Source organism: Sinocyclocheilus grahami, unplaced genomic scaffold, assembly GCF_001515645.1.
Source record: "Sinocyclocheilus grahami isolate Dianchi unplaced genomic scaffold, SAMN03320097.WGS_v1.1 scaffold138.1, whole genome shotgun sequence".
Lineage (NCBI taxonomy): Eukaryota > Metazoa > Chordata > Actinopteri > Cypriniformes > Cyprinidae > Sinocyclocheilus > Sinocyclocheilus grahami.
The window spans coordinates 1458100-1473516 of record NW_015505317.1 but is presented as its reverse complement, the minus strand read 5'-3'; the positions used below and the strand labels follow the sequence as shown (position 1 = coordinate 1473516).

The following is a 15417-nucleotide window of genomic DNA, read 5'->3' as shown; positions in this document are numbered from 1 at the left end:
AACAGTGTAGTTTGCTGTGCATACAAAGAGCATGTCAAATCAAACACCCAGTCTGTCGATTTAGATAAAGTACGAGTCAAGACAAAATGCTGCTAATAGACAAAATTTCCTTAAAAAACACTTAAAAATGATTTAAAACAATATTGACAAGAATTATCCAATGTTTTATTTATCAAGATCTTGCAATGCCATATTTATTAACGTATTAACCATTTATTTTATTGAGTCCGTGCAGCATTAATATACCCTTCAAATGCGAGGCATCCTCGTAGTTCAAGTTCAGTTTTCATATGGGTTACATCCTTTCCTCCTTTGCTCTGCAGATCCCCTCTCCCCTGAATGGACACATTCCCCATTACGCCCTTCAATTTTCCCTTCTATCTCTTTTATTTCAGCGATTTAATTAGGCATAAATTCGATTCTGCTTTGCTATTTGTGAGCTATTTGTTTCTGACCTTGCTGGGTAATCACATTCAGCCACTGTATCCGCACCGTCACCTGCTATGCCTGCGTCTCCTAATAGGTTCATGCTGGAAAGAGTTAGCTTATTATTCTAAAAGGTTTTGTCGGGTTAAGCCGTGCATGTGTGCTTAAATGTACATTTCATTAACAAACTGCGAAGGTATAAAGCCGGATTTATGGAGCTTCAAAAGATCACAGAGAGGACGAATTTGATCTCCTTTTGGGAGATATCATCCACGATATCTTTCAGTGCGCACCGACTCGAGCTATATGGTCTTTTACATTTTAAGCCGCTGACAAAACCCTTCACCATTCTGCAACATGCAGCGCTAAAACGCAAGCGAACAACGCATGCGTTTATATTTGAAATTAAACAATAGCACAATTACAAATCACAGTTACGATCTAAAGCAATAAATCAGCAAATGTTTGGAGTTTGTTGAACTATTGGTATTGGTAAGTATCGAAGTGGACTTATATGTATCTACTAAAGTAACAACGAAATGTGTATAGGCCTAAACTATTAAACAATTGCGTAGTGAGCAGAAAAACTATTTTCCAAAGCAAATATTGGCTTTAGGCATGTAGGGTGCTTCGACTTCATCCTCTGAGTAGTCCGTATTGATAAACGGGACATCACACGGGCCACTGTCTGCTTGCCTGAGCTCTTCAACACCATTAATAACGACATGATTCAATTAATCTCATTCATTCACCATGCAAAAACAGCTTCAAAGTTGTAACACAAGCAAAGCTTTCCTCTGAGAATGGAAAGGATGGTAAGCAGGCTAAAGGTAAAGGTCGAGGTGAAAGGTGGTGTCCTATTTGCAGATTAAATGTCATGCAACGAAAACAAGTGTAGCCTACTGAAAATATAATATAACCACGAACTCCCTAAACCTACTTTATACCAAAAAAGCACATACTTTTTATACCAAGTAATAATGATAATATTTGTATGATTGTTATCACCATTATTATTATTATTTTATTGACAATAATTAATAATTCGATATAGTATTAGGCTAGAAACATATAGCAGTACAGTTGGCTATTTTGAGTACAGTTGGCTATTTTGGTGCAGGCTAAACCTGCACCAAAATACAGAGGTAAGCGATTCACTGAAGAAATATGGAGCTTTACCATTTGCTTTCTAACAGTTTCGTAATTTTCTCCGTTACGAAATTCATATAGCCTATTTTGTAAGCTCTAATAGACTGGTGGTGAGAATAACTGATTCGAGCGTCAATTACATCAGCCTTTATTTTCATTACAGCTGGGCAGATATTCCAAGCTGTAGATCGATAAGACACTATATGTGGTCAAATACGTGACGAAAATAAACACGGAACATTTTTTTCTGTACATCGACAAAAACGAGACAATCACATCAATGTTTAGCCTAATCTCTAAAATATTACAAGAAACAAGAGCATCCAAGTACAAATCACAAATAAAACGGTATAATGAAACCTTGCAGTTCCCATGAAGCACACTGAGAAGCGTTTTCTCACACGATCCAGGGAATGTTAAAAGAGTTTACATATTCCCTCTCCGCTTTCTTTTTCTTGGGAATGTCCCACATGCGTCGCTCACCTGTGCGCGTGTGAATGGCTCCTATGCATTTACCCGCTCGCTCATTTCCTACTTAATTCATATGTTAACACGAGCCATGATGAGGGTCGTTAGCACCTCTGCAAAGATCTTTATTTAGAGATTCCCATTGTTTTTGTCACTATTTCAACCGTAACAAAATCAGTGCTGCTACGTCTACTGAAACACTCGTGTAATTGTTTTCCAAACCTAAATTCTACTAAAGAATTGTATTAATAAAAGTACAATATTTAAAACTGTTCGTTGAATCATGCAGTATTCGAGCACACAATATAAGTGACAAGAGATTCGATTAACTTAGCTGTAGACGTTTCGTTCAGCAGCTTTCAATATAATTGGCCTAAGAAAAGTTAAGTTTGCGTTTAGCGCGGGCGAGTGAATGCACATCAGCTCTGGAGATGATTTCAATCATGCAGGCCGATTTTCTCCCCTCCAACACCGCTAAATGGTCTAAGACGGACGAACAGAGGCGACGTTACTGTTGTTCCCTTTGTTGACAAATCCATGAAACCACTTCAGCTCAGCGGTATAACAGCGCGACCTCTGACGTCGGCGGGTCACGTGACGCGGCTGATAGTATATCTTTAAGTGAAAAGTAATCTATCAGACAGTCCTTAAAGCCTGCTTTTCAAAGCATGTGTCATCTTGACTCCTCGGTGCAAAACCACGCTTGAGTTTCGAGAAAATACATTGGAAAGGAGACGAGGTGGAAAGAAGCCTTTGGACTGGAGAAATATTTTCTAAAGTTGAAGTTTTCCTGGCAGGCCGGGACTGACCTGCATTTATAGCCACCGGTCGTCATCTGATCTGACCGTGCTCTTACCTTGGGTTGCTCCAGCAGTAAAGTGAGCGGTGATGACCCTGTCTGGAGGCACCAGTGCCAGCAACATGTCCGGTCAGACCGTGCTCACAGCTGACGATGTGGATATCGACGTGGTCGGGGAGGGCGACGAGGGGATGGAGCGGGACAATGACTGCGAGAGCCAATGCATGCAAGACCGGGGAGATGAGGTAGAGGAGATCGAGGTAAAGGAAAGCAGCGACAGTCCGTGCGAGAGCGCCGGTGAGGGAGAGTCTAAGGGGGATGCTCAGGAGAGCTCCTCCGGTCCCATGCAAAGCAAGCCGAAGAGCAGCCTGGTGAAGCCGCCCTACTCGTACATCGCCCTCATCACCATGTCCATCCTCCAGAGCCCGCAGAAGAAGTTGACTCTCAGCGGAATCTGCGAGTTCATCAGCAACCGCTTCCCTTACTACCGGGAGAAGTTCCCGGCCTGGCAAAACTCCATTCGCCATAACTTGTCCCTCAACGACTGCTTCGTCAAGATCCCACGGGAACCGGGCAACCCGGGCAAAGGTAACTACTGGACCCTCGACCCCCAATCGGAAGATATGTTCGACAACGGCAGCTTTCTGAGGAGAAGGAAACGCTTCAAGAGACACCAGACGGACATTCTCAGGGAGCAGACCGCCCTCATGATGCAGAGTTTTGGGGCATATAGTATTGGGAATCCCTACGCACGCCACTATGGAATTCACCCGGCCGCCTACTCGCACCCTGCTGCCGCTCTGCAGTACCCGTACATTCCCCCGGTGGGTCCGATGCTCCCTCCGGCGGTGCCTCTCTTGCCCTCCGCAGAACTGAACAGAAAAGCATTTCACTCTCATCTAAGTCCAAGTCTCCAGTTACAACTAAACAGCCTGAGCACCGCGTCAATCATCAAATCCGAGCCGTCCAGTCGACCATCGTTCAGCATAGAAAACATTATCGGGGTCTCCAGCAGCTCTACGAACGCACAGACTTTCCTGCGGCCCCCAGTGACGGTGCAGTCCGCCTTACTGAGCGCACAGTCCCTGTCCTTAACCCGGACATCAGCTGCCATAGCGCCAATTTTCAGCGTCCCGTCAAATATAATCTCCGGACAATTTTTACCGACAGCGTCCACAGCAGCGGTATCTAAATGGCCTTCTCAATGATAATCAAACTATTTTTTAGACATATATATTTTAAAGCACGAACTATAGGCAGCACTGGACAATTCGTCCGCCCCAATGTAGCCATGTAAAGACTTTTGAGAAAAAAGAAAATTCATAATCAAAAAGGAATGCTTTCAGTACAGGTACTGTTTGTAAATATTTGTACAAAGAAATTAATTTACAGGTTTTTTTCTTTCCTATTTCATTTCGTTGTTTAAACTTATAGCTGAGTGAGCCTTATTTTTTTTCTCCGTATTTTGTTTTCATTTTGAAAGTGATTTCACAAACAATGTTTTTTCCCCTTTGTTTTCCAATATTGAAATATTAAACTGTTCTTATTGAAAGACTGAAAAAGTATGTTTATAAAATTTAAATATATGTATTCTATGTAGCTATATTGTGTTGTAAATCAACTTCATTTGTTAATAAATTTGAAAACAATCCAATGCATCTCAGGCACAATCGATTTTATTAAATCAAATAGATGTTTTCTAAAATTACAGGAATGTAATCAGACACGGAAATGTATAAATAGTCATACGTATATTACTTATATTATGGGTTTAAATATTCAAGTATGCGATAAAAAGTTTTCATCTCAAAATAGAAGAAAATGTTAAAACAATAAATGTTTTCAGTTATGGGTGTTATAGGCTAGGTCAAATGAAAAGATAAACGAAATATCCATGATTAAATTTTGAGACAGTTAATTTGCAATTAAGGCATTTTTCAGAGGTCTTTTTTTAAAATTAATAACAGGACATTTTAGGTTCTCTTTAGGTTATAAAAACACAGTACATGCGAAAATTTTCTTTTATCTCTGTGTGAATACAACTCTAGGCAATAATTTCATCAGAACAGCGTCTCAGTTTCAGGTTTTTTACTTGCATTAAAGACAAATAGCTATAACCATTACCAAAATCAGAATAATAATTACAAATTAAACTAAGCTTACTTAATCCTACATTTTCGACAATGTAGGTTACAAAAATATCAACATTCTTTCCAAATAAAAAGGTCAATAGCCGTCGAGAACCTGCCGTATCCATTTACGCCATTAATGCGTAATCCATTAATGTAGTGCGACCTAAAAATATTTGGGAAGTTGTTCTTATTAAAGCAACACTCTTTCACAGTTGTGTCTAGCTAATCAGTTCTACTCAAACAGCAAATGGTAGATGGTGTGTGGCGCACAAGAGTTAGGGCTATATTTAAGTTATACCCATGGGAAAAGAAAAGGAGCCGCTTCTTGAATTCACTTTCAGGCTATAGACGCTGCTGTGACTGACCTTCTGAAAGGCACTAACAGGGTCTTCCACAACTGTCTCCGTATTCCTAAAAGTAAATGTTTGTAAGCACATTGTTCTGATGCCTTCTGTCACAGTGGACTTCGACAGCACACTCAGTAATTTATTGCTGCATTTTGCTGTTAAAAATAAAGCCTTATTCAAATTAGGTGGTGCAGGTGTTGTTCTCTCAATGGTTACATGTACTAACGCATTTGTAATCGCACTCATAGGGCATGTAAAAGCTATCTCAGCTAATTCAGATTGATCTATAATGTATTTATCAACGATTTTAGCGAAACCGAAAATTGGACATTCAAAAATAATAATAATAATAATAATAACATGAGGCATATGGGCTTAATAAAACATTTTAAAAGCCCAACATCCGAAAAGACGTTTGTAAAAATACACCGAGAAGATGATTAAGAAAATAAATCACACAGACATACACAAAAACATATGATCGGCTATACATTCTCTATAATTAGCCTATTGCACATCAGATGATGATGATGATAATGTCTTAAGTCTATCACTAGATGGCGTTTACAGGAATAAATTGCATGATACGACTGCTTTTGCTAATGGGTGCAACATTTCGATGCATCTACAGTAACGGTGGTCATATCTCTAAAATAAACGCGTTTCTGTGCATCTGTCTTGGGGATTACGATCACGCACGAGGAGCAGTTAGATGTTATTTGTTTTGCACTAGAGATACTGTGAAATTGTTCAGATTCAACGGGTTTTAATGAGAGGTCTATTTCTAGGACTACTGGTGGGAAAGAGTTGACTCTTTAACGAGTGCAAGGTTACAACGCATCCTGCTTTATGCCTAGCGAGCCTTGGATAAGCCTATTTGCTAGAGGCCTATACAAAAATAAATAAATAAAAATAACAATAAAAGAGACCTTACACCAGATTTAACCATTATGAATGTCAGTGATCATTTAACTGTTGTTCAATAAGAACAGTCATGCCATTTGTTTTCAGTATCTTGAGAATTTTGCTATATTCGTTTAGTTCGGTCGCGTAACATTTAACAGACTCAAGACGTTTAACAACAACTGTTTTGGGAACTTTTTATTTTTCTTGGCGTGTGAAATACAAAGGAAACCCCCTTGTTGAGCATTTTGAAAGTGACAAGGGGCCGGACACATTTCTGGGTAAACTAAACAACGCTTTGACCTTTGTGGATCCACCTGCTCACCGCGCTACACAGGTGTAGAGTCTCCGTATTCCCACCGCCTATATGCCAGCTAACCATTTTTGGTTCCCAGAACGTTCTGGGAACGTTCCCTGGTGGTTAGCCAGGAAAGTTTTCTTAACGTAAAGAGAATGTTCCCTTTAGGCTATAGGGAACGTTCTGGGAACATCCCGGGAACGTTCCCCAAACGTTCTAATTACGTTACGAAAACGTTCCTGACCAACCAACAGGGAAGGTTCCCAGAACGTTCTCCTAACCTCTTTACTCCGATATCACTCACCCTGCTGTACATCAGTAATCATCCAGCACTCCCGTCCCGCATGACGGACGGATGGACAACAATAATAATGGTTTTAAACTTGTTTAACGTTAATCAATAAAAATAATCCGAGCACATTTAACCATCATAGGGAGGATTAAATGAGATTGAATGTATCCATTAATATAGGCCTATGTAAGATTTCGTGACTTGTAGGCCTATCACTGTACCATAACCCAGATTTTACATTTCTTAAGCACCAAATCATTTACTTAAATGTGAATTGTATTTTTACAGACATTAACAATTTATAACATTTATTTGACTTTAACTAGGATAACATTACATTATTAGCTTCTCTCTTTTGGTCAGTAAACAAAAACCTCATGTTGTCTTCAAATAGACGTGTCAAATCTCTCTGAAATCACAATATTTACTCTCGTACCCTATATATAATTATTCAATAAACAGATCAATAAACGAATGTTAGTCAGTAAAACGAAATGACCATTCATTTTTCAATTAGGTGATTGCGTGGCTTTCTGTGGAAGACAGGAGAAAGCAGGTGCTGGAGAAGCGCGGCGCAGTAAAGAGAGATTTAAACAAACCAAGGTGTTTATGATAAGCTTTTCAAGACTACGCTTAACCTTGGCTTAATATTTCTGCTACAAAATGTGATTGATCTGATCATTCTAATGCAATTTTACTCCTTTAATGTCTACAACTTTATTAAAAGCTATTTCAGACATGAAATTATGCTAAATATAGTTTGTTTATGAAAAATACACATTTCAGCATTAGAATAATCTCTCTGTTGGTCATCACTCAGAAACATCTGCAAAGTTTTATTTCGTTTACATGGTTATGAAAATACAACTAAACCTCCAGGGAACATTCTGGGAAGATTCTCTTTAGGTTATAAAATGAAACCTAAAAGTATAACCTGCAGGGAATGTTCTGGGAAGGTTCTCTTTAGGTCATTAAAAACATAACCTACAAGGAATGTTCTTATTTGGTTCCCAAAAGAATGGGAACCATATGGGAATGTTAGGGGAACGTTCTGTGTTTGTTGGGTCATACCTGACCCATTGCTTTGCATTCATGTCATATCATTCTTTAAGGCTATATTAAATGTTACATTAAAGACTGTTTTTCTAATTAGACATTATTCTCTAATCATGGCTAGATGGGCTTGGTTTCGCACAGCAGATTTCGGGGCAGCTTCTCTCTAACCTTGTTTTGCAACAATAATATTACTTTTCTCTTCCTTTCAAACCATAAATAGATGTCTAAACAATTCTGAAAGCAGAACAATTATTACCGTCTACTACAACTGGAAATGTGAAAAACAAACGAACAACCAAACAAATAAATAAATAAATAACAGTCCTACTTTTAAAAACACAATACAGAAGCTACATGCAGGGCATTACTATAAGGACCACTGACAAGCCTGGACCACTCACATCTCCTGGAGCACATCGCCTACAGTAAATGTGGGTTACTAAATATTTAAAAGGGTGCAGAGACTAAGCAGTAAATGACAAAGATGGCAAACAGGGACATTAACATGTCATTGAGCTGGATGTGACTAATAGGCTCCTTACTGTAGTCTAATGAAAGTGTCATTGCAAATCAGCACTTGTCTGTGGTTATTATTTATAAATATTTCATGTCCCAACCACAAAGAAGCTGTCAAATCCAAGTCTTTAAATTAATGAAATGCTAATGATTACACCACTGCTCAAATGAGAATTGAGGAACTCAAGTATGATTGTAAAGTGAGCAACAATTTTGCAATTTTGACTGATGACTCACTGACAGATGCCTTAACAGGTAAGTCTACTGATATTACTGAATAGGTTGTATTTTTGAGTAAATAAAAAGATTGATGGGACAATAAAGGACACAAAGAAATTATAAACGAACTAAATGCTCTTCAATTTAATAAAGGTATATTATTGGATATTATCGTGTAGGCTAATCTAATTTATTTTCTGTAATGAAATAAAATCGTCAGGCTACCAAGGCAACAAACATAAGTAACGCTAGCATATTCTGATGTAATAAAAAAATTACAAATGGCAAAATAATCCATATAAAACAGTCGTTGGTAATTCTTTAAGGCGTTTTATAAATAAACAATGTGTAATAATGACATTTGAAATTGTTCTAAGAAAAATTATAGGCTAAATCAAAATAGTTCTTTATAGTATAGATATTTGGTAGCCTACAGACCTGTGTTGATTTAGGCATTTTTGGGATATAGTTGAACATAAAAACATCATTCACATACACATCGTGTTCGTATAGGCAAAAGGCGGTTAATTCAGTGTCTTTACCTGCTGGTGATGTTCCATAGATTTATTTGATCTCGGCTTATATATTCAGGAGATCTAGCAACATCTTTGCTTGCTGCACTACAATACTCTATTTGAGCCAGAACTTATTTAATACCAACATTTTCATGTTTTGATCAGACCACAAACGCCCAACCTGTTCAATCACTTCAACCCACCTGCTAATGTAAGATGTCACCACGAAGCGCCACTGACTCCGCTGTCGTGTTGTTTCAGGAAGTGAATCTCAGTCGATTGGGCTCTGTAGGAAAGCATGAGCGATGCATCAGAAGTCGTAAAGGCTACCGGACATGGAGAACTGGAGCCTTATTTCACTGTGCGTGCTGCTCGGTTTAACGTCGAGATGGACGGTGTCTTTTCACTCATACTCAGGTTGGTTTTCAGTGATGCACCGGTTTCTTCAGGATCAGTATTGACACGTCAAAGTCAGTGGCAATTGTTCGGAGCAACTCATTCATATGTAAATAAGCAAGATCAGCTCAACTAAAACGACAAGCAAGGGGGATAAACATTATTCGTGAAAGAATGTTATACATAAATAGTATGTACCTTATAAATTTACGTTTTTAAATTAATAAATCATGCTATTCTGCATGTCATTTAATGGAATAGGTGCAGGTAAACAGCCAATGTTCGGGGACTATGAAGCACAGAGACACTGGCAAGAAGTGACTTACAATCTACCTGTTCATGAATGGTTAGTCTCTCATTATTATTTCATGGCCAAGTAAACCAGCACTGGTGAAGCTCCCTTTCCTTATATATTATAGAAATTAAACGTCACATTATTTTATTTATAAGGCCAAGGCCCTAACAGATTTTTTTTCAAACTAGGTACTTCATTACTACAAATAATGATTTGAACTACTGGGGTCTTGATTATCCTCCTCTGACAGCATATCACAGCCTGGCCTGTGTATATGTGTAAGTGTTCTTTTGCATGGTATAGCGTCCATATATATAAGAGGTGTATATGTATATTCCATTTATCAGTTGAACGTGGCTTGATGATGATGATTTTTCTTTGTGTGGTGTGTATTTTCATAGAGCAAAGCTGCTCAATCCTGAATGGGTGGAGTTGCATGCATCTAGAGGCTATGAAAGCCACTCACATAAGTTGTTCATGAGGGCCACAGGTAGGTAGTGATGTCATTTATTTAAAATATTTTAGATGGCAGTGTCATTTCTACCTCTTAACTTTACTGAATTTGCAGAAATACTGGAATTATGAAAGGCATAAAACCACTTATAATCTTTTGTTTCTACAGTATTTATTTAAAGTAAAGTTATTTCTAATGAAGCTTCCTTGATGATATTTACCATAGTCACCACAAATTCAGCAGACTGACCACAAGCCCTTTCTAAACTAAATGTAAATTTGAAAATTAAATGATGTACTAGTGCAGAAATAAGGATTATTATTGTTTTGTATGTAAAATATATGCTTGTTCTGTGTATAGAATTACTCAAATACACTTGTATATCATGTACCATCTTGTGAAATATATATATATATATATATATATACAGTGGTGTGAAAAAGTGTTGGCCCCCTTCCTGATTTCTTATTTTTTTGCATGTTTGTCACACTTTAATGTTTTTCTATTTTTAAAATGTTAATTTATAAAAAGTAAATATTAAAGGGGTCATGAACTGAGAAATCAAAATTGGAACGTGCCACTTTATTATGGCGTAATAGTGTGTCCAAACACCACCTCCGCAGAAGTAGATCAACATCTGCTTCTACGTCACTGCCTGTTTAGCCCCACCCACCGATTCAAGCATATAGTGTAAATAATGAGAGAGGCAGGGTCTATGCAGAAACCAAATGATAAAGATGGCTCCGAAGACAACAAGATGCTGTGCAGTGCCAAGTTTTGGAAAAACAGTCTTTGCATTGCCTTCCTTCTGATCACAACATTAGGAAAGAGTGGATGAACTTTATTTTTAATGAAGTTCCAGACCATGTCAGTAAGAACATGGTCCTTTGTTCACGTCATTTTACCACAGATTCGTTTACAAATAAGAAAGATTGAAACTAAAAGACGATGCTGTGCCAAATATATTGGAACCGACAGTAATGTTGCACCACACAAGTGTAACTTTTTATTACGCGGTCACTATTGCTTTGTCTGTTATTACAGATCATTTGATATGTACTGAGTATTTATGAGTTTTAACCGAAATCACAGCAGCGTCCATCTATGAAGGCTGTAGGTTATCAAACATACACAACTGTTAGCCAATCATAACAGTGGGCGTTTACATCCGTGTCTAGAATCCACTACGCCTATTCAAACAGAGCGTTCCGATGAGGGAGGTCAAAACAGGACGGAAAATAGCCTATTACTTCTAAATTATGATGTTTTTTATGTAAACATTTTGATAACATTATAAGTGGACCTCAGAGAACAGTTCAAAATAATAAAAAAGGCAGTCCATGACCCCTTTAAAATGTAAATCTATTTATTAGTTTTATGAGAGTGTGTTTAAATTGCTGCATTGAATTTCTTTGAATAATCTATTATAATGTTTTTAACTGTTTATAGTCGTCAAAGTCAACAGTCATATGATTGCATCTAGTTATAGTTAAATGTAATGTAAATGTAAATCTCTGTTGATGAGGATAAATATTGATATGGTTATGAATATTAACCTTTCTTGGTCCAGCAGTTCTTTTTACAGATATTTTGATCTACATTCCAGCAGTTTTGCTTTTCTGCTTCTACTTTTGCGATGGGTCCTCTAAACAAAAGGTAACTAAAAGACTGCCCTTGGATTGGTATATTGTTAAATTGTATTTGTAATCATTAACATGCTTTGACTTGATTTTTTTTTCTCATAGGTTGCCACAGCTCTCTGCATCCTTCTGTATCCAGGACTTATACTTGACTACGGTCATTTTCAGTATCCTTTAACCTTTACCTTAATTGCTATGGTATTTATTCATTTAAGCTATTCACAGTAATGTCAAGAAGTTAAAATCCAAAAGGAGCAGCATGGGCATAGTCTTTAACTGCAATTTCAGATATAACAGTGTGAGCCTGTGTCTGGCTCTATGGGGGATATTGGGACTTGGTTTGGGCTGGGATCTGTTTGGTTCCTTGGCCTTCACTTTGGCTCTCAATTACAAGCAAATGGAATTGTACCACTCACTGCCTTTCTTCTGCTATCTCCTGGGCAAGTACATCAACCAGGGTTTGACTGGGAGAGGGTGAGTCTCTTGGGTTGTTGCATAAACATTGTGTTTTTTTAAAATTAATTATTGCAATAATATGTTAAAATTTATTAATTGAGTTATTTAAGCAGACCTCAAGAGATTCCAGAAGGTACAAAACCTAGTGTAGTAAAAGTTGGCATTTTGGGATTTATTTATCACAATCAATGCATTTCCTTGTTCAGTAGACACACATACAAGAATCCCACATCAGTGACGGAAAAAAAGCTTCTTCACTTTATGTATTTTTTTTAATCAAATAAGGGCATCTTTAGTGAGCATAAGACACTTATATATATTTACAGGTGCATCTCAATAAATTAGAATGTTGTGTAAAAGTTCATTTATTTCAGTAATTCAACTCAAATTGTGAAACTCGTGTATTAAATAAATTCAATGCACACAGACTGAAGTAGTTTAAGTCTTTGGTTCTTTTAATTGTCATGATTTTGGCTCACATTTAACAAAAACCCACCAATTCACTATCTCAACAAATTAGAATATGGTGACATGCCAATCAGCTAATCAACTCAAAACACCTGCAAAGGTTTCCTGAGCCTTCTAACTGAGATTACCTTGCCTTGAAAATTGAGGAATACATGTTTACTATTTGCTAACATTCACAACAGTATTTGCACAATTGGGTATCAGGCTTTGAGCTTTACTTATGTAAAACACTGAGGTAAAATCTATGTAAATCAGTCATATTTATTGCTTAAGGAGTGAGTTTTAAACCCATCATTATAGTGTGATGCTTGTGATGCTTATTCAGCTCTGTGTTTGCCTGTTATAAAATTTCCAATGCAGGGTCAGCTTGGAAATGCCCTTGAAATCCATATCCACATGCATTACATTTTTCTCTGTATGCATGCATGAATGCATAAATACGCTGTTGCTAGAATCCTATGTAGATACATACTGTAAACTGTGTTCAATTTTGGATCTGTGATATTAATGCAAATAGAAGACTGACTTTAATACACATCTTGCCAGTCAGATCTTTCTGTATTCATAGATTACCTCAATGAAACCCCTTGGGTCTAGTGCAGGATTTATCCTTTAGATCTGATAAGTAAACAAGGGTCTCACGTTGAGTTTATTGGAAAGCCAGAGCTGTGTCCTGTTCATTGTCTAAAGCCAGCTATGATCTCTTTTTGTCAAGTCAATACTGAAATACATGGTGAACAAGTACTGTGGCTTGCTTTTGAAATAGACCCAAAAACCCTGTTGTCAAAGGAGCTGTGTTGTGAGAAGTAATTGAAAATTCTGCAGGGCTCAGGGCCTTGAATATATCATGCGTTTGCCTGACATGAGGCTAACATAATACACAAGGTGTGAGTAATTCTAAACTAGAGCTTTGAGCATTTGTGACGGAGGGATCGCTAAGCGAGTCTTGGCTGTTGCTATCATGTATACATCAGAGGATGGTAAAGCTAGGTGATTTAGCTGATAGATAAATCGGTGTTATTTGTCTGTAGAAAGAAGTAAAATTAAAAAAATTAAAATTAGGCATGACACTACTACAGGCAAAACAATTGTTTTTTCGGGCACTGGTCAATTTTTTGATTTTAGGCTAATTTTGCTTCCATAACATGTCGTCTTTCAGACTATTGCAAAGAAAACATCCAAATTCAAAATTTAAGTGTGAATTTTATTAGTTTATTTATTTGCATCTGTAGATTTAATTTACAATACACATCTTTAGATTTATGTTTGTAGAAATGTATGCAAATTATTGTGTATTTAATTAGATAATACCTTATTTGCACATTTTAACACAACATTTTAGAAAACGTGTAATACAAAACAATTGTTTTAATGTAATGAGATTAATCAACTGGGCAAGTATGGTGAGACCTGTTAGTTGTTGTTTTTTGGACCGCACAATGAAAGTCAATGGTTTGTCAATGCACCTCATTGACTTTCACTGTATAGACAAAAAAACAAAAAAAATTCAAAGTGGGTCTCATTGATGGGTATCATCTTCAGCTGTAGTGTCCACTCGTCTTCACACAACTGTGAAAGACAGCAGCTGTGTTTTCGAGGACTGAGCACTATGGAGAATTTCTCAGAAGCAGGGCTGAAACTATCATAACATTTACTAATTTTGTTGTTGCACAACTGTTCAAGGCCACCAGTCTTTGAGGAATCACATGTCGGTACCCCAGCAGAAAGGTCAACGAGCACTCAGAACAGATCGGTTTCCTAAAGGGTGCAAGTTGGTCTTCTGTATGTGGTAAAACCACAGTCTTTGCAACCTCTGTGACGTTATTCATGACCTTGTTATGCATTAGGACAGTCATTTAACCCTGTGTCCATAAGTTTACAAATAAGTGCATAGCTTTTTTTGACATCATGGTTACTTGACGGGAAAATTAATGGGAGTGTAATACTTCACCCTTGCCCTTTGTACCAATGCCCCCCAAGAATGCCCACAGGAATCTTGATTGCGCCTTTAGTTGGGAAATGATTATGCCGAGTAATGTCACTTATTTGCTTTCTCTTCAAAAGCCACATACCATTTAAAGGCACTTACCTAATATGTCGGTGCTAATTTTGTAAGCATGATCATAAATGTGTGGTTATTTCAAGTTTACTAAAACAAAAACTATTTAAAAAGTTTTAGGTAATTGGAATAAAGCTGAAATAAAATAAAATATAAATATTAGATTATTAGAAAAAAATAATTTTAAAAAATCCAATGATATGAGAAATGTTGCCTTGGCAACTAACTCAGGGAAGTCTAGGGAAGTCGTGGCCTAATGGTTAGAGAGTCGGACTCATAACCCAAAAGGTTGTGGGTTTGAGTCTCGTACCGGCAGGGATTGTAGGTGGGGGGAGTGAATGTACAGCACTCTCTCCCACCTTCAATACCACGACTGAGGTGCCCTTGAGCAAGGCACCGAACCCCCAACTGCTCCCCGGGCGCCGCAGCATAAATGGCTGCCCACTGCTCCGGGTGTGTGTTCACGGTTTGTGTGTGTTCACTGCTGTGTGTGTGCACTTTGGATGGGTAAATGCAGAGCACTAATTCC

At 37.7% G+C, this 15417-nt stretch overlaps 2 protein-coding genes across 2 annotated transcripts in view; both read left to right on the top strand.

The window, feature by feature from the left end:
- The first annotated feature begins 2555 nt into the window (after nucleotides 1-2555).
- On the top strand, nucleotides 2556-4197 carry LOC107591180 (forkhead box protein D3-like). Its single transcript, XM_016280251.1, has one exon. The coding sequence runs from the start codon at nucleotides 2932-2934 to the stop codon at nucleotides 4048-4050; it is 1119 nt and encodes a 372-aa protein (XP_016135737.1). The 5' UTR covers nucleotides 2556-2931; the 3' UTR covers nucleotides 4051-4197.
- Nucleotides 4198-9361: 5164 nt separating this feature from the next.
- Nucleotides 9362-15417, top strand: part of LOC107591199 (dolichyl pyrophosphate Man9GlcNAc2 alpha-1,3-glucosyltransferase-like) — a 36826-nt gene continuing 30770 nt past the window's right edge. Inside the window, exons 1-8 of the mRNA XM_016280280.1 lie at nucleotides 9362-9537; nucleotides 9778-9862; nucleotides 10000-10089; nucleotides 10213-10301; nucleotides 11839-11921; nucleotides 12011-12072; nucleotides 12194-12379; nucleotides 14513-14582. Of these exons, the coding sequence (XP_016135766.1) occupies nucleotides 9456-9537; nucleotides 9778-9862; nucleotides 10000-10089; nucleotides 10213-10301; nucleotides 11839-11921; nucleotides 12011-12072; nucleotides 12194-12379; nucleotides 14513-14582 (747 nt within the window). The 5' untranslated portion in view covers nucleotides 9362-9455. The remainder of the gene's footprint in view (nucleotides 9538-9777; nucleotides 9863-9999; nucleotides 10090-10212; nucleotides 10302-11838; nucleotides 11922-12010; nucleotides 12073-12193; nucleotides 12380-14512; nucleotides 14583-15417) is intronic.